This window comes from Lissotriton helveticus, chromosome 9 (genome assembly GCF_964261635.1).
Source record: "Lissotriton helveticus chromosome 9, aLisHel1.1, whole genome shotgun sequence".
NCBI lineage: Eukaryota > Metazoa > Chordata > Amphibia > Caudata > Salamandridae > Lissotriton > Lissotriton helveticus.
The window spans coordinates 620,271,519-620,291,767 of NC_136070.1; the positions used below are offsets into that span (position 1 = coordinate 620,271,519).

General features: G+C 41.6%; 1 protein-coding gene across 1 annotated transcript in view; it reads left to right on the top strand.

The window, feature by feature from the left end:
* Positions 1–20,249, top strand: part of LOC144781694 (cytochrome P450 2G1-like) — a 424,926-nt gene that overhangs the window by 66,662 nt on the left and 338,015 nt on the right. The window contains exons 4-5 of the mRNA XM_078660670.1: positions 6,993–7,153; positions 11,381–11,557. Coding sequence (XP_078516796.1) covers positions 6,993–7,153; positions 11,381–11,557 — 338 coding nt within the window. The remainder of the gene's footprint in view (positions 1–6,992; positions 7,154–11,380; positions 11,558–20,249) is intronic.

Here is a 20,249-nt window from a genome sequence, read left to right on the forward strand (position 1 = left end):
CCCTAAATCACTTTGGTTGGCAGACTGCATTACTCCAGACACAGACACCAAGCCAAATGACGAATACCATGGTGGAATGCACCTTGGTGCAGGAAACCAAAACAAACAAAGCAGTGGAAGGATGGCACAACACCTTCCAATTCACACTAGGCAGAACTCAACCCACACTCTACAAGTGTATAGAAGCATTACAAAAAGGACAAAGCTAACCAAGAACTACGAATGGAGCAATCTGTTAGCCAAATTGTCCCTAAACCTATCAAACAAACCAAAAGAATTTATGAAATGCCACACGTTTATGTCAAACTCTTCATAAATAATAAAGGAGTAGATTACTTAGAAATTATAGCCAAAAGCATATTATAAAATACATAGTAACCTACCAAAGTCCTCAAAAAGTATGACAAACTCTAAACCAACATACACAGCCTTTTTGAAAAAATAATAAATATAATATTTTATAAGATCAGTCAAACAATTATTTAAAATCCCAATGTTAATAAAGGCTGATATAATAAAATTATATATAAATTATTTAAACAAAAACATAACTATCACCAACCAAGATAGTTGAAAACAAACTCAAACCATTACATAAAATAATTACAACACATAAACCAAACAATTCCACATAACAATCAGATGATTTTGACATAGACAATAAAATATCACATTTCCCACCCAAATAAGAAATAAAGAAAGAAAACTTACTGTTGTGTAGCTGCAGATCTTTCTCGGTATCCACTTAATAAAAAATAGTAATCCGCCAAAAATGAAGTAAATAATATTCAAAAATTACCCTAAAAAATGTAACAAATCTAATAGAAATCTCTCAAAACAATCCAAAGTTTCTAGGATCCATAAAAAATCCGAAAAAGTGTTTTAAAAAGAGAACTGCTCTAGGAAACACAAAAATAACCCAAAGTAACAACCATTGGGTTATTATAAACCAAAACTGATTTCCTTAAAAAAAAAACATGAACACACGTTCATAGACAAAAAACCTCTGTACTACATAATAAAATCCTACCCAAAGAACACATTAACACATGAAGCGGATACCCACTTCATAAAACTTTCCCTTAATGGAATTAGGGCAAAAAGGAGTGCTCTCTGTTTCTTAGGTAGTTTAGTGCTAGCCCTTTTATTTGCTTAGATACCAAAAATCTGGCATATCTTTACTTCTCTACCCAGCATCTCGGATAGAGCCTACCCACCTCTTGCCAGAAAAGCTGAATGGCAGAACACTGCATGAACATGTGCAAGCCATCAGCCATCTCCACACCTCATTTGAGACAGGTCTTCACTACTCGATTTCTCAAATTTGACAGCTTTTTTGGAATCCAGTAGTCTCTGTGTAGTGTAAATAGATGCTTTTTCCTGAGAGATGCAGGTTTCACTGAATCCCATAATGCAGACATAGATACTTCCCAAAAGTGTGTTAACTCCAACGTCGGCATGTCATGTGATCAAGGTCCAAGGGGGACCGAAACGCGTCATGGTGGCGGTGCTGGGCAAGAAAATGAAATAAAAAATATTCAGCACAAAATTGGGTTTGCCTCGTCTCTTTGGAGAAAATTCCAGTGTTCTGAGTCGAGAACGAAGAGATCCCAAAAATATATATACATAACAGTTAATCATCTAAAATTCTTCTTAGAATACAGCATACTTACATCTCGTAGCAACGGAACAGAAACACTGGTTTTGACCACTAGTCTACCCTCTCTGGTCCCCCTGCAGCCTGTCTACCTGAACAAAGGGGCAGACCTAATGTTTTTTTCTGTCCTTACTGTGAAACTGGTAGAAAGACCCAGGCGACTGCAATCTTTCTTCTTTTATGCCTCAACCTGGGCATTACTTTATCCAACATTTGTTAATGTCTTGTGGTGGCCCTGGTATTTCTCATGCGTTGGTTTTTAGGTGTTAATCGTCAGACAGCTCCCCAGAGATTTTTGGTATTTCACCGTATCGCTTCTTTCACCCACTCTCTAGTGGCTTCCACATCTCCACCTTTTACGAAGGAAGAGTGTTACGATCAAGCCTGTTAACCTGCTGGACCAGAAGTGCCCACTCAGTGAATTCGGAAGCGGATACCCACTTCATAAAACTTTCCCTTAATGGAATTAGGGCAAAAAGGAGTGCTCTCTGTTTCTTAGGTAGTTTAGTGCTAGCCCATTTATCCGCTTAGATACCAAAAATCAGGCATATCTTTACTTCTCTACACAGCATCTCGGATAGAGCCTACCCACCTCTTGCCAGAAAAGCTGAATGGCAGAACACTGCATGAACATGTGCAAGCCATCAGCCATCTCAATACCACATTTGAGACAGGTCTTCACTACTCGATTTCTCAAATTTGACAGCTTTTTTGGAATCCAGTAGTCTCTGTGTAGTGTAAATAGATGCTTTTTCCTGAGAGATGCAGGTATCACTGAATCACATAATGCAGACATAGATACTTCCCAAAAGTGTGTTAACTCCAACGTTGGCAGGTCCCTACTCCAGGTCTCATCTGGCAAGGTAAAGGCTCCATTGATGCCCTGCACTATCATTCGGTACTACTTTGCTGCCTTGTTCTTTATAGGGTAGCATCCTTTTAATAATTCCTTCCACTCAGCTTTCCCCCTATCTTCATAATGCAGCCCACATGCCCAGCTTGTAGTGCTTAAATATAGATATCCTGTCTCACGTAATCCAAGATATATCTTCCCAAGATATCTGACTATCATCCTTGATGATCTGACCACATCAATTTATTTCTGCTTCTTTCAGAGGTCTAGCTAAGCTGTTTTGCAGACTATCCGGGATCCGTGTGAATTCCAGATCGGGGCAAATTCACTATAGTAAGGTATCCCCAAAGCTCGTCTAATCTTCACCCATAGTCTTCATGCTGCATTCAGTCTTCAGATTGCCTGATTTTTCAGCATGGCTTAAAACATACAACCTATCTACAATTGGTCCTCTCCCCTTAGCAGTGTCCTGAAATTCTTCAATTGAAAAGCCCAACAGTAAATTTGGAAATCTGGGACTGCTATACCGCCTTCAGTCACTTTCCTGCTGATTTTTTCCTAGTAATTCTCACCCCCCTAGGGGCCCGAATAAAACTATTTACTTCACCCAGCTTTTTCTTGAACAACTCTGTTCTGAATGTCAGTGGGATTGCATTAAAAATTACAGTGAACTTTGGAAGAATCAACATCTTTATAATATTTGTTCTCACAAAGATCGTAAATGGGAGACATATCCATCACCTTAACAATCTTCTGGTATCCGTCATGACTTTGTTGAAATTAATGTGGGGGCATCCTATCCAGATCTTGTACTACTAAAACACCAACATACCTAATTTATTTCTTTTCAAGGGGGCTATCACATGGAGTATTCCATGCCATTATCTCTGTTTTTGTTTTTTCACCAGATAACCTGAGACTTCTTCTAAGTTATTGAGGTAAGATATGAACATGCCAGGTCCAAGGTATAAACAATCAAATCATTTGTGTACAATGCAACTTTCCTCTGCTATCCGTTACATTAGAAAGAGATAATACCGGAATTCCCACTCATCCTTATTGCTAGAGGTTCAATATACAGGTTGAAGAACAAGGGAGACAACAAGCACCCTTGCCGGGCTTCTCTTTTTATTATAACTTTGTTAGTCAGCCTCCCTTTCACTGCAAATCTTGCCTTCGGCTCTTTGTTGATTAACTGGACTGCTCTCAAAATTCCTCCCCCAAGTCATTATGTTTAATCATCCCATTTGAGAAAGGCTAACTCATACTATCCAACTCCTTGGAGGCATTAACCATTAAAATTGTTAATGCCACTTTCTCTTATGTTGCCATATCCACTGCTCCCACCAAATTGTGTGTGAGCTCATGTAACTGCTGTCCTCTAATGAGGCCCTTTTAATCCTCATGAACTAGAGCCCCAATTACCCTATCCAATCACTTTGCCGAAATATGCATGTAAATCTTATAATCGAAGTTCATCAAAGAGATTCTTCTGTAGGATTCACAAAATGTAGGGTTCTTGTTAGGTTTTAGTATTAAACTAACTGTGGCCTTATCCCATGATCCCGGTAAAGGACTTCTTTTTGAGAAAATATCTACCAGCAATCTACCTAATACAGTGATTAGCTCATCCGCCAATACTATATACAACTCATTTGGTAAGCCATTGGGACCTGGCACTTTCCCCGTTTTTAGCTCCTTCATTGCCCCCCTCACATCCTCCTGACTTACCTCCTGATTTAGAACCAATTTCAGATCGAAACCAAGCTTCAGGAGTGGAAACTTCTCAAGACAATTTTCTATTTGATCATCTGATACCTTCAAATTGTCAGTATATAACTCTTGAAAGAAACTGGTAAACGCATGTTCTCCATGTCTATCATCTGTACACCATTTACCTTTCTCTCTGTCTTCAATCCTACTGATGGATGTACGTTGTTACAACGCATGCTTTTAGCACGCATGCTGTAACAACGCGGTTTTTATAACGCATTCTTTTACAATGCATAACAGAAAGGGGTGTTGGATAGTGAATATTTTAATTTACTATTCCAAAACCAGTCCCCGTGGACACTAGGGAAGGTGTTGGATAGTAATTTAAAAGTATTCCCTATCCTTGAGCGCCCCCCAGAGTCATGCGTTGTAATAGAATGAGATTTAAAGACCGCGTTGTAATAGCACTGCGTGCTAAAAGTTGCGTCGTAAACGACGTTCCCCACGTTACATGGTACAGAGAGTCACCTTTCTGCTGTTACTCGTTCCCTTGATGACATATTGTTTATTTTGTCTATACACTTGCACCACATTAGGTTTCTTCCAGTTTTTTGTGGAGTCACAGATTTCATTGTCCTTTTCACGATTCTTATAGGGTTTCCACATACACGGAGGTATTTTTTCCTCGCATCACCACACAAATTTCAGCATTAATGTCCGTCGGTCTACTTGCCTTGTTTATTATGCACTTTACTATACCTATTATGTTATCCCCAGCCCTGAAGAGTCACGGGTGACTACCCGACTGATGAAACACATGTCAATGGCTGGTTTTCCTTTGATGTAACTGTTTGAAGCAAGTTGCCAATACATTTCAAAAAAGCATTTACTGGTGTCAACCCTGTCATTATTCCTGTTCGTAATACCAGTTTTATTGATTGACATTTGCAATAGTTATCTAAACGTATGCCCAGGACTTGGTTTGAACAGACTAACATATCCACCGCTCAAATTAATTTCATATTTCACTATAGTAGCTCACCATTAATCCCTGTTTGGAATCCGGAGTAGCGTGCTAATCGCTCAAAAAGTGCTTCAACGCCTTTTCAGGGGTTGTAAGCCCTATATAAATGCAATTACAATACAATACAATTCAATAAAATATATATCGATCGATGGCTCCAATTTGACTCACAAGTCTAGAAATTCTAGAAATGCAAAACTCGGAGGTCATTGTGAGCATTGCAGCAACCATACAGTTAGAGTTTTAGGAAAGTGGTAGACTTTGGAATGGTTTGAGGGGTGAACAGCTGTGTGGGTGTGTTACTGAATAGGAGACCATCTGGTGGGCACCGCAGCACTTCCTTTCTGTTTGGGGAGTGGATGTGAAGGCATTGATGTTGATTTTCCATTCCGGCTGTCTTTTTAATCAAGTTTAACTAACAAGAAAGATAGATGATCAGTGACAGTTTTACAGTCCAATACATTATATGACAATGTTTTTTAAATGTATTATTTACAATGTTGATGGTCTCAGTACCTGTAAGAAACATTATTAGCGCACTGAGCTGCATCAATGCGAGCAGACTTTAAAGAGCTCATTATGAATGACCTTAAACAGTATTCTGGGGTAATATGGATCTGGCCAATTCTCAGTTGCCTTTTGTTTTACCACCCAGCACTACAGCAGATGGTAAATAGAATCAGAAAAGGGCTGTGATTTGTCCACAAATTGGGACATGTATGTGATCTTTTTGACCTGGTAAACCGTGTCTTCAGTGCCCCAATCCACCCCCCTACACATATTTTACGTTGAAATACTTAACTTGGAATAGCTGGATTTAGATATCAGAATAACGGCTGGAATTGGACATTTCGACGCTGATATCCTCGACCTAAAACTGGGTTCTTCATTAAAAAGGCCTTATGTGTTTTGTTGAAGACCTAAGTAAAATACCAGCAATACGGGATGGTCATAAAATTGAACCCAAAGGAGCACACTTTACGTACTTGTTGGCTCATAAGTTTGACTTTAATATGTTTCTCTGCTTCGGGATCTACAAGTGTTGCACACTTATTTATTTAATATATCAAGGTTGTTGCCTCTATTTTTCAAGATTTTCTACCAAATTTGAGGCGCTTCAGGTGGAAATTTTAATCAGATCTATAATGTCTTGTTATGGAATAATTTCTAAAAAGAAGTTTGTTTCTTAAACAGGAGAAATCAATCAATTTGTCGTGCAGGGAATTTTCTCTACACCGTCAGGTTCATTGAATATTTCCTCTGGTGGGTTGAGCATGCCTCACATGGTGGTCTCAGCCAGGAAGTAAATAGTGTGGGTCTTCTGAGTCATACACCCTACTTCTGTGTTGTGGACAAGTCACTGGGTCATATGTCTCGACATAGAAGTCAGCTGAGGTTAAACCTTTAGAAACTTACTAGTTTTCCTAACTCTGATTGATGCTGGTATCATTGGGATTATGGAGCAGAAACACCACTAATTTAATACAGAGGTCCCACACCACCTATTCCTGAATAAACCCCTTAGGTTTATGCCTGCTGAGACAACTTTCTCTTCTGATCCCTTAGCACACTCAGTACACCTTTGTTTGAAATGAAAGTGCAACCTATGGAATTTTATATAGGTCAATGTAACAGAGAACATTACACTGCATTTTCTTACATTGTGAGCCGATGCAAAGCAGAGACAATTTCAACTAGCTTGTAGCCTAACACCATCTCTTTCTCTTTATTTTTTCCATGTACAGAGTTGGCTTTTGACCCCACGTTTTTCTTCAGCAAAGCTGTGTCTAATGTCATCTGCTCAGTGGTTTTTGGTAACCGTTTTGACTATGAAGACCAGAAGTTTCTAACTCTGCTCCAGAGTTTTAATGAGGCTTTCCGCTTTCTGAGCTCCTTCTGGGGGCAGGTAAGTTTATTGATAAGATGGTGGTTGTCTGCAGTTGCATGGTTTAGAGTAGACTCTGACAAATGAATATTTGCCATAACCTAGAGTGAGGGTAATCGACAAACTAGAGTCCATACTACTTTTAACCAGGATAATTGTGGAATTCACGAAAACTCCAATTGAGATTTTGTTAGAAGTGTTTTAAGTTAACGATTGACAGTGGCACTGTTGTTTTTGTCAGTAGCCTGTTTTTACATAGTATTTGTGAGAGGCGAGACGTACACTACAATTGAAAGAGAAGCCATAATCCTGTGCAGACAAATTTCATGACCAAACCAATTCCAGTCTCTAAGAGTGCTGAAGATTGGAGCATCAAATGCTAAATGGCTAAGTTAAGGAGCAATGCTGGTGGTCAGGTCACAGACAGCAAGTGGTGGGTATGGAGGCAAGAATAGCAGAGGGGAAAACACGTTTGGGGGAAGGAGTCATACATGAGAATGTACCACTATAGTTTATGGGAAGACAATGATACAGATACAAGAAGTTCCCTTGAATAAATCACTTCGCCAACTGGAAAAGGCTGTATTAGAAGAATTAGATGAAGTGCACAGATCTATAACTGATCCATGAAAGAATTGGGGTATTGATAGGGAGTGAATTTAGTGGCATGTTTTCTAATAATTATGAAGTATGTATTTAAACACTCAAATTACATGCCCCTCCCTCCACAATGCTGAACAATTTTTTGATATTCGCTACAGTTTGCAGTTATTTCCTTGCAACTTTCTTTCTACAAATGATATCGAGGCTAAATGAATTGGGCATTATACATGAACGTAGGGAATACAATTTACCTGGAGAGCCCTGAGAATATAGGCAAAATTTGTCAGAAATGTAATTTTCCTACAAAAGAAATCCTAAAAAGTGTCTGCTTTTTTCCCCTAAAAATCGCACCCAGTAGTACGTACTTCTCAGATTTTAAAATAGAGTTGAAACAATTTTTCCCACCATCTTTGTACTTTTTTAAATGGTGTTTAAAATTTCTATTTGTCTATTTATTACAACTTACAGTTTTTTTGGAAACCATGTAAGAACACCATGAGTGTTCAAAAAACGTGGAATATTTCTGAAAACATGACAAAATTCCAAATTTAGCAAGAGGCCATCTGTGCAGATCATTCAAGTTTTTTCCTAAGGTATTGATCAATGAAATAAAAATATATAGCCAGATGTAGGACCAGCAAAATTGCGCCTTGCAAATTGCGACTCATTTGCTAGTCTCAATTTGCGAGGGGCAATTTGCCATGTACAACAGTGTGTTTAACACTGTTTGCAATTCCCAGTGGGGTCGCAAATTTTGAGGCTCATTAATATTAATTACGAGCCCACTGGGAATGACAGGCCCTCCCACGTATGGTGGGCTCCTGGGCTTAGCAGACCACCATGTCTGGGACTGCTTTTAAATAGAGCAATTTTTAAAATTAAGTGCAGCCCATTTTTCTTAAAGGAAAACGGGATGTTTTCTTAAAAAAAAATGAAACGTTTTAGTTTCCTTTTTTAAGTGCAGGTAGTGGTCCCTGGGACCACTGCCTGCTCTTAAAAAATATTTTTAGAGACAGTCACAAAGTGGAAGGGGTCCCCTGAGAACCCTTTCCAAATTGCGACTGCATCACCACCCTCTTGAAGAGGGTGGTAATTTGCGAGTGTTTTGCAACCGCATTTGCAGTCACAAAACATTTGTACATTGATTTGCGGATGTAATTAGGAAAGTAATGCCCCTTCCTAATTGCGACTTACAATTCCTAAATAGCGAGTCGCAAATAAATTGCGACTCGCTATTTAGGAATTGTTCATGGCCCTAGGCCATTCTGCTTGCGTAAACGGGTTGCAAACCTGTTTGCGCATGCAATTTAGGGTAGTATATCTGGCCCAAAGTGATTCTAAGGCTAAAAATGAGAAATTGTTCCTAAAAGAGCAAAACACAAACTGTGGACATTTAGTGTCAGGCGATCGGGGCTTGGACGGATCTGTGAGCAGGTAGGTCCTAGTGTTTTTGAGCTTTTTGAGCAAATTTGTGAGCTTTTTACTACCAGGACATAAAAAGAGGACAAGAGGCAGTGAAATTATCTCAAACAGAAAGTATAGACTGCATCTGTTCTCCAATAGTCGACAAACTATCCACACTACCTATGATGTTGGGTAACCTCCTGGGGGATTTAAAATTAAATATAACAACGCTCCCCATAACAGAGGCCAGGCCCGGTAGATCAACCCCCTGCAAAAAAACACCAGGAACCATCAACGACAACCACTCAGTTATCAAGCAAAGGGACCAACCACCAAAATCCAAAACTTCATCAGAAGAGCCCCCACAGAACATCTCAATCAAAGATAGGGTCGACTCGGTGAGCCTAACGAATGCGCGAGGACGCCGTAAACAAAAAAGAAAAGGCAGGAATAGAAAGTCAGCAGGAGCAGACCGTAATGAAGAGAACCAGCAAATAATCACAACCTGGGGCAAGAAGCACTCAGGAGCTAATAAGAACGACATGGATGGCACAAAGTCATCACCTCTAGACAATAACTCATTAGACACAAAGATCTCAAATGCAGTAATGACTGCCTCACCGACACCCTTCAATGAGAAAACAAGCAAACAGACAGAGCAGAAGCTCTTCGGCCAAGCTAAAAACAATCTACTCAGCAACTTAACTGAACTGGCAAACGAAACACAAAGAAAAAATTGGTCATTCGTAGGCAATCTGCTAGTAGTGAAAACACAATTCGTCACGGAGGTCATAGTGCAGGCCTCTGTGGAGTCCGTTAAAACCATCGGTAACAAGACAAAATATCGAATTCAAAATATAGAATTACCAAAATATCGAAGTCAAAATATAGAATGGACAAAATATCGAATGAACAGAATATAGTGGTGAAAAATATCGAATTAAAGGTAAGTAATTTAATATCGAATAGTAATTTTTACCCCTACGCTATCCAACGCTTTCCCTACTGTTGCACTCTCTGGAGTGGGAATAGTAATTTTTACCCCTACGCTATCCAACGATTTCCCTACTGTTGCACTCTCTGGAGTGGGACTAGTAATTTTTACCCCTACGCTATCAAACACTTTCCCTACTATTGCACTCTCTGGAGTGGTAATAGTAATTTTTACCCCTATGTTATCCAATGCTTTCCCTACTGTTGCACTCACTGGAGTGGTAATAGTAAATGTTATATTTATTATTTCATTAATTTTAAATTACTTTTAAGACATTTAAAAAAATGCGATATTTTGACTAACTATATTTTTTAAAACTATATTTTTGATTCGATATTTTTGTACTTACCTGTTTGTAGATAGGAATTTGATATTCTTGCATTCTATATTTTTTCTTCGATATTTTGGTAATTCTATATTTGTGTATTCGATATTATGTCAGTGATCCCTTTCCAGATCCCAAAAAGTTTTATGCCGGAGAGTAAGTACCATAGCTAAACTATACCCACTTTGGGACACTTTGTATGACTTTACAGCGACACAAAAGTCTGCCCCACAGTGTGGGTGATAGGATGGAAAAACAACACTATGCTGTTCTTACATGAGATTGGCTGCAATGTGCATTGGTTGGATGTAACGTACATGCAAATATAAATATTGTATGTATTGGTACTTAGGAAGCACAATTATATTCATGAGAGTTTAATGCAGGTCTGAGTGATGAGTCAAGTTCATGTGAATCATGTGAGGTTTGCATGTGTTGCATTACATTTCCCATACTTCAGTTTCTCTACTCAGAAAGATGATTTTGTGGGTTACCCAGAATCACATGAAGTTTGGCAAGTGCCAAATATGCAATAGAACCCAAGTTTTCAAGTTCCAAAGCCAGCAGTGAATCCACTATGGTGAGTCTCTTAAAGCAATGCAACCTCACATCAGTTGAGCAAGTACAAAACATATAAGGATTGACAAGTAAGAGCTGTGGCTAGAGAAAAACATGTTAACATATAGGAATATATATATATATATATACATATATATATGTGGATTACAAATTTCATAGGTAGCATCCCGCTAAGATTTGTACAATCAGAAAGGGGAAAAGCTACTGTTACTGAGGTTGGTCAAACACCACCATGGTTCATAGGACAACTCAGCATAATGTCACAAAAAAAAGAGTGGCCAAGAGCAATACACAGTGGTATGTGCTATATAGCTAACTATCCATAACTCTTCTCTTTTAACAGCTCCTTAGTCACTTTCCAAGGATTATCCGACCATTGCCTGGTCCTCACAAGAGATTCTTTCACAATGATAAGGTTGTAAAAAGATTTTTGAAAGGATATATCAGAGACCATCAAGCAACATTAGATCCCAGTGACCCACGTGACTTCATTGACTGTTTTCTCATTAAAATGCAGGAGGTAAGTTACCAAAGATGACTCTTTAGTAAGTGAAGTATCTCTTGTCAGGCATTACTTAGTGTGTGTCTGTGCTAAATAGGGCTGTGTAATATGTTTGTTTTACAAGTGCCATTTTCGACATCTTACACAATGTGAATTATATGGTGATTTTTGAACAAAGGAGAAGGGTTCTAATATACTGCAAAATGCATGTTCTCCTTAAACTGATCTCCTGCTTGTGTCTCATTTAACTTTTTGTGTGCAACGTATACATTCATACAGAGAAGTTGTTTGAGAAACAGTTGAAATGTATTTAGCATAATACATTGAATTCCTAAAAATTATGCATATTTGGCAAACTTTCACACAGCCCTAATTATTAAGTGATCTGGTGCAAAAAAGGACCAGACAAGCTGAACTACTTACACAAAATATAAATACAAATTAACTGTCTATATCTAGCCAATTCCTTCATCTAAGCCACTCATTCTGATGCAGCTGGAAATTGTGGTCAGTGTAACTGGCCAGATGAAATCCTTTTAGCCCATATTGCAGTATTACCCCATGGTTTTACTGTATGTTAGAATGAGGATAATATGAAGTTTCTGTTAAGTCAACTTGTAAAATAATGTTGACAATATAAAATAGGTTTTCCTTCAAGTTCCTTGAAATTGATACATGGGGACGGTTGCACGGGGAAACACCCAGGCTCAGAACACAATATGAGTTTTACTAAGTTTGTAATGCAATTCATTGCAGCAACCAAAGTTGTTGCACTGCATTGTGTTAGAGGGACAGAGCAGGGCAGCACCAAATCAACTAATATATAGCACTCCTGCTATCATCTCCAGCCAGCAGTGAGGGAAACACATGCTGCATAGCACCACACATGCACCTTTGTTCTTGAACATGTGCAAGAGCAAAATGCTGTCACTCACAGTGAAGAGAGCCAATGACTGAAAGGGGCTGACTCATTGCCCTAGACTATAGGTTGTGGTTGGCTGAAGAAAAATGTATATGACACTTCAACTGACCAATGGAGGAAGAGTGCAGACTGAAAGCCCCCTCTCCGTGCACATGACGGTATTCATTTTTTATGATTTATGTTTTACAACTTGAAGCATTTGTGACAGCTAAAACTGTCTAGGTGAGACCTAAAAAACAACTAACAAACATGGACACTGTGGCATCTCAGTCCCCTTACTATGGCGTGCTCAGAGCACATGAACATGAGCAATGTGTTTGTCTAGCTCGGGTTGTACTGTTACCTGCATGAAATCATTAAGAACTTTCATGCTTTTGGGGGGTTTCACAACTTACCTTTTCTTCAAACCGATCTAATTTCAGACTGTATGGCAAACTACCAGCTCTTAAAGAGCAGTGAATGATCTTAATCCAGTGGGTAGGTTTGTCACTGTCGCTCTAATTAGTGAGGATGGGCCGTTTTCATGTGATGCTGTCACAGTGTTTTATTGAGAGTACTCATATATGATGTTAAACGTTTCACGTTGATTTACAAGTTTTTCTTTGATAGATGTATGCCTTGGCATGGATGTCATTCCTCAATTTGTGACTTTTGTCATGCAAGAATTGAAAATGTTTCAAATTTCCCTTTACAGTTGTCTCTAAGAGCAGGTGGGGCCGGGTTAGCTATTTTACAGATTATGCTGAAAAGTTTGTTCATGCCTCTTTTGTGCAGCAATTAGTTCCTGCTGAGCGAATGAGGATTGGGTCTTGATGATGTTTTTTTCTAACCTTTTCACCACGGCGGACATTCCACCGGGGTGCGTCCGAATGAAACGCATGTGCAGTTCGGACCGTCGGACACACACGCCCACCACGACGGATTGGGAATAGTTGTTTTTTTCAACTTTCTAAAGCTCTTATTGCTTTTATTTGATCATGTTAATGTTAATTGTAATATATATTTATAGAGTGAACGTACACCCGTAGGTTTCATGGCGCTAATGTCAAAGGTCCAGGTACTCTCCCTAACCGTAGATTTGCTTGAATAACCACGTTTTCAATGATTTCCTGAAGACCAGCAGATCGTCACAGTTCCTGAGTGAGAGGGGGAAGGAGTTCCAAAGGGTCGCCGCCAGACAGGAAAAGCAGCATCCTCCTTGTCTTTTCCTGTTGAATGATGGAATGGTGACCAGATTGAGATGGGCAGAGCGTAAATTGCGCTGGGGTTTATGTTTAGTTATCATATGTCTGACAAATTTTGGGCCATTGCCGTGTAGTGCTTTAAAGGCAGTGCATCCGGTTTTAAAGGCGTTCCTTTGGGCCATCGGTAGCCAGTGGAGTTTTTCCAGACCTGGTCTGGCTGACTACCATTTGGGTTGTTTCCAGATGAGTCTTGCCGCCTGATTTTGAACCATCTGGAGACGTTTCAGCAGTCCGCCTGGAAGACCAAGGTAGAGGACATTCGAGAAGTCCAAGCGGGAGAGTACTAAGGCTATTACTACCTGTACGAGAGCCGAATGGGTCAGTAAGTGGGAGATTTTCCTAATTTTCCGTAGTTGGAAAAAGCTGGAGGATACAGTAGCTCCCACCCGTCCTTTTAGTGACAGGTCGGCGCTAAGGGTAACCCCCAGACTCTTGATCGACTGAGAGGCCGTAGGCGGAGAGCCCATGTCTGAAGGCCAGAAATGGGGGCCCCAGCGAAACTCACTCTTCCCGGGCAAGACTAATTCCGTCTTGCCCGGGTTGAGTTTAAGATGGTTTAGGTTCATCCATTTCTGTATATGAGACATTGTTGCCTGAAACTCAACGACAGACTCCGGAGAGTTCAGGGGGATTATTAGCTGTAGGGCGTCCACGTAATTAAAGATAGTGACTTTACGATTTTTTAGGGAATGTAGCAGAGGTCTGAGATACAGGTTGAATAGGAGTGGCGAGAGTGATGAGCCCTGCGGCACCCCACAGGAGGAAGACAGGTTTTGGACTGTGAAAGTTCCGAGTCGCACTGATTGCGTCCGGTGAGTGATGAAGGAGGCTATCCAACTGAGTGCGGGTCCCCTGAGGCCGGCCTGCTCGACACGGTTCAACAAGATGTTGTGGTCGACCGTGTCGAACGTGGCCGACAAATCAAGGAGCATCAGGACTTGATGGATGTCCTTGTCTGCATTAGCTCTCAAGGTTTCCTGGACTGCGAGGATCACCGCTTCTGTGGAATGTGCCGGATGAAATCCGGCTTGATTCTGTTCTAGGTAGTCAGATTGCTTTATAATCTTTGAGAGACATCTAGACACATGAGCCTCAATAAGTTTAGACAGGAGAGGGAGGAGAGAAATGGGCCTATAATTAGCAGGGTCCAGCGGGTCTACACCCGTTTTTTTTAAATAATTGGACAACTGTGGCGTTTTTAAACAAGCAGGGGACCTTGCCCTGTGAAAGGGATTCATTCAAAAATGGAAGGAAACTTAGGGGCAGGGCTGAGCAGACCTCTTTCAATATATGTAGAGGGCAGCTGTCAAAAGGTGATCCGGAATTGACCCGGGACAAGAGCTCCAAGAATGTTTTTGAATCAATGGGGGAGAGAGCATCAAGAGTAAATGGATTGTTACCAATGTCGTCCATGGGTTCTGAGCTGGACGAGTCAGGGATGCTCCTTTTTATAGTAACGATTTTGTTTATAAAAAACTCATTGAGTGAGTTACAAAGCTCTTGAGTGGGGGTCTGGGTGGGAGCTGTTCTATCACTGATGCAGAGATCGGTTACTATTTTAAAAATATCCTTGGATTTGTTTTGGGAGTTTAAGATTTTCTTCGAGAAATAGTCAACTTTACTTTTTAAAATAGTTTTTCGATATTCTCTACGGGCTGTGATATACTCCTCCTTATCTAGCGGGGAGTATTTCATTCTCCAAGTCCTTTCTTTTTGGCGAAGTTCCAGTTTTAGTGTGCGAGAGAACTTGACAATAGGGGCATGAGTGTCAGCAGCCTCTAATAGCCAGTTTGTGATCTTTCCTTCCATCATGTCTACCTCCTTGCACATTGTAGGTTGCGTGGATTTCAAAGTTTCTATGAAAGCCGAGGTATTTACAGATTTCCATTTTCTGGTCACTCCCCCCACCTGATGTAGTGGTTTAGTGTGGCCTTCGATGGTAATTGTAAACCGAATTAGGTAATGGTCGGACCATATACAGGGCGTAATGGATGGGGTTAAAAGTGACAGATTGTGAGACCAGATTTGGTCCAGACTGTGACCCTTTTCGTGAGTAGGAACGTGTATATGCTGGACCAAGTTAAGGTTCAAAAGCAGTTCCTGAAGTTTGGCTGCCTGAGGTCCACCGGCATCGTTATTAATCCAATAGTTCAGGTCCCCGACTAGGAGAGCTTTCGAGAAATTCACCACGAGGGGAGCCGCTGTTCTCCTAGAGATATAGGGAATGTGGTCATTGCCCGGGGTGGGCGGTAAATCAGTACCAGTGCCAAGGCACGGCTCTCTGTATCGAGTTTGAGGACCAGATTCTCCGTCTCTGAGATCGCAAGGGAGGTGAGGCCCAAAAACTTGTGATTTTTATGGATGATGGCTGCCACCCCTCCACCTAGCTTGCCCAAGGGACGGTTTGCTGCTAAAATATAATAGTCTGAGGGGAGCGCTACTAGAATATCGGGTAACGAATCCCGAGTTAGCCAGGTTTCCATAATTAATAAAATATCAGGTTTATTAGTGTCCAATAGTAAGAAGATATCAAGTTGATGCTTCACCAGGGAGCGAGTATTGAGATAGAAGCAACGAAGTTCCAGTTGTGATTTAGTGATAGGGTAAGTGGGTGTGGGGGAGATATTCCTAGATTCAGCCTCTGGGTGAGGTGGTGAAGACCGGGCGATGCCATTAATAGAGATACGACGAAGTGTATTGGGGCCAAGGGACGGCAGAGATGTGCGGGGGGTTAAGTGATTTTAAGTCCATGGCTGAATAGGCCAATATCTGGCCATAGTTCCCTGCCCCTTGCCCCGGCCTGGCGTGGACGGGCACAGACGGGCTTGCCTTTGGCGCGCCCCTCTGAGAATAAAACTTTTTAAATGATTTTTGAAAGCTATTTGGGCCTCTTATGGAAGGCTTTGTGCTAGCTTTAGGCTTATTTTAAGCTGGGCTGTGTTTGCTGAGTATCTCCAAACTGGGCAAAACAGCAGCAGTCGATGAGCAGCAGCATGCAGGTAATGCAGAGAGATAGATGGTATATGGGTTTAGAAATAAGGACAAGTTTAGTAGGTAATTGGTGCTTGGGGGCACAGTGCTTTGGGAGATAATTGAGTGAGACACAATTATGGGGCATGAGTAAGCATGGGCGTAAAATCCGTTCCGCTCGCGGATTTTGCGGATTTTCGGCAAATTCGCAATCCGCGAACTCTCGCGAATTTGCTGAAAATTCGTAAATCCGTGCGAAGCGGATTTTTTGCTTGGTCGCACATGCCAACTAGAATACTATACAATTTCACGGGAGCAAACACTTGCGAACATGTAGATGCGGTGGGCAGCGACAATCTCGCAATTGCGAGATTGCAAAATTTGCAATTTCGCACAAGAAATCCACCAGCAGGCAGCATAAACCTTGAAAATTATGATTTTTATCAGAATAACTCCTCAGGTTGACATTTGCCTGCACTTTTTTTTTGCAAGGAGTCCATTTTGGGGGGGGGGGAGGAAGGAAGTGCCCCACAGTCTCCAACTTCCTGTTCCTGTCCAGCAGGCTCCTCCCAGTGCTTTCTTCATGTGCTGGTCACTTTGATTTGGATCTTGACCTGGAAGGATTACTTTTTGTGGATGCTGCTGGATATTTGGATTTTTGCAAAACTGAGAGCACTCAGCAGGTGCAAAAGTTCAATCTTATCATTAGTAACCATTCCCTGTAGTGCCTGGAAGGATTACTTTTTGTGGATGCTGCTGGATATTTGGATTTTTGCAAAACTGAAAGCACTCAGCAGGTGCAAAAGTTCAATCTTATTATTATTAACCATTCCCTGTAGTGCTTCCTGAGGGGCCCCTTCAGAGTTCAGTTGCCTACTTGCAACTATTCTATGACCCTGCTCTGACCCTCACAGCAGACTCAGAGAATAGCTACAAGTATACAACAAAGGTCCTGTTAAAAAAATTACACTGCAACAGAAAGCAATTACAGATAAGGAAGCAGATGCCAGCCTGGAAGTTCAAATTCAGTGACACATTAATAAGCCCCTAATTCATTCATGTCAGTTGAGGCAGGGCAGGTGTGCTTTTCCCCCCATAATCTACAGTGATGAACTAGAGGGTGGCATGGGTGAGCCATAGGGTGGCATGGGTGAGCCAGAGGGTAGCAGTGGCGAAACAGAGGGTGGCAGTGGTGAAACAGAGGGTGCTGTGATGAACCAGACGTAGAAACAACATGGTCACTACCGTTGCTACCCGACAAGTAAGTTCGCGTTTGCGAACTGGTAAAAAACCCTTGCGAAATAGCAGAAACACTTGCAAACACAAAAAAAAAGGAATCCGCGAGAGTTCGCGGAATTTGCGGATTGCGAATCTGTAAATACGCAATTTCGCGGATTGCCAATTCGCAAAATCCGCCCATGCTTAGGCATGAGGCTTCCGTTGGAATGCGGAATTGAAGGCAGGAGTCGGGTAATTATGCATCTGGGTACTTCACAGCAGGAGTTCACTCTGCTGCTAGTGGAAAAACATACTTCTTCATACTATTTACTCAGCAGAGTGGGTTTCAGACATAGATGCGTATTGGTCCCATGTCATGAGTGACATCTTCAGCCACACTGACATTTCAGTCACTGGCACAATGTATTTGCTGCCTGTGAATAAACACACATTTGCATACAATTCATCGAGCAGAGTGAATTTTAGGTATGAACTCTTATTGGAGCCTTTGAAACAGGAGACTCAGGATACAAAGGGCTAGGTGCAGGAAAACATGAGACTGATGATCAAACAGATCAAGAATTACATAGCCAGGGATTTCTACTGCTGGCATGAACAGGATATCAAGGAACATCAGAACTAGGAAAGACGTGGCTGAACGTGGCGGGCCAGGACAAGGTATTGCTGCCCCATGAGAGCAAGGAGCAGGAGGAGTACGGCCAGGAGGATCAGGACCAGATTGAAGAGGACTGCGAAGATCAGGACATAGAGTGCAGTGGCCAGCAATACCAGGAAACCAGGATAAGCAGGACAGGGACTAGGAAGACCAAGGCGACTAGTACCAAGGGCACTCAGAAAACCAAAGCAATGACTAGGTGAACTAAAGGGAACTTGACCAGGAGGACTAGAAACAGGGCTGAGAGGGCCATGAGATCAGTGCCTAGGGGGCCACAGCAAGTGGAACAGTGCACAGGGACTCACAGTGGTGGTCAGGAGAAACAGGATAAAAATGACCAGGGTCGGGAGGACCTGAACAAGGAGAACCAGGATCAAGAGGGTCAGATTCAATTACTGCAGTACCAGTAGGAATAAGAGACAAGGAACAGATCCAGGAGGACCAGGACAATCTAAACCAAGGACAAAGACTAAGAGGGCTAGGACACGAGAGGCCAGATGGGCCAAGACCTGCGGTACCAGGAGGAGAAGGTGACCAGAGCCAAGAGAACCAGAATGGAACCGAACCAAATGGACCATGCCTGGGGGAGCCAAGAAGGGCCAGGATGACCAAAAGAAGGGTTTATGATGCCAAGCGCAATAGGATTAGAAGGACCAGCATGACCAGGACCGTGAATACCTATGCTAGGAGTTTTACTGAACCGTGTCACTAGAACTAGGCCCAATAGAAACCAAACTATAAGAATTAGGACCACGAGGATCAGGGCACATAATCTCAAAAAGGAAATGGATTATGGATAACAAGAATAACAAGCCCATAGCCAGGAGTGCCAGGGAGGTGAGACCAGGGACATAGGCAACCAGAGCCTGAAGGATAAGTTATAAGAGGACCAGGAAATAAAGGACAAGGAATACCAAGAAAATCGAGGCAAAAAGGGTCAGGACCTTGAGTACCAGGACTAGGAGGACCAGGGTGAGAAAGAAAAGGAGGATCCGGACCAATCACCTTATTTATTTATTTATTTATTTATTTATTTATTTATTTGCTGGTTTTTATAGCGCTTGAATCGACTCCAGATGGAGTATCTCTGCGCTTTTTGGTGCCGGCTAAACTGAAGATGTGAAATTGGAGCAGATGCTAGATCTCATTTTTAAATAAAACAGTTTTCAGTTGCCTCCTGAATTTCAAGTGCTCAGTACACTGTCTTAGGGACAGAGGAAGTCTGTTCCATAGTGTGGGTCCTGTGATTGACAATGCTTTATTCCCATGCCTCGCTTTCTTGGCGCGGGGCACCACTAAGAGCAAATTGTTGCTTGATCTTAGCGTTCGAGATGGCATATAGGGAATAAATTTGTTTTTAAGATAAGCAGGCCCTTGTCCATGGAGACATTTGTGGATCAGGCAAGCTATCTTGAATTTTATTCTTTGCCGGATCGAGAGCCAATGTAATTGCTCAAGGAGGGGTTTGGATGGAGTCCTTGGCGGGGCATTCAGAACCAGTCGGGCCGCAGTATTTTGAATGACCTGGAGCTTAGCCAGCACACCTTCATTTGCTGAAAGCAGCAGGCCATTACAATAATCGATCCGACTTAGCACGAGTGCCTGTACTAGCGTCCTCCTAAAAGAATCCGGCAGTAGAGGGAAGACCTTGCGCAGCAGGCTGATGGTATGGAAGCAAGA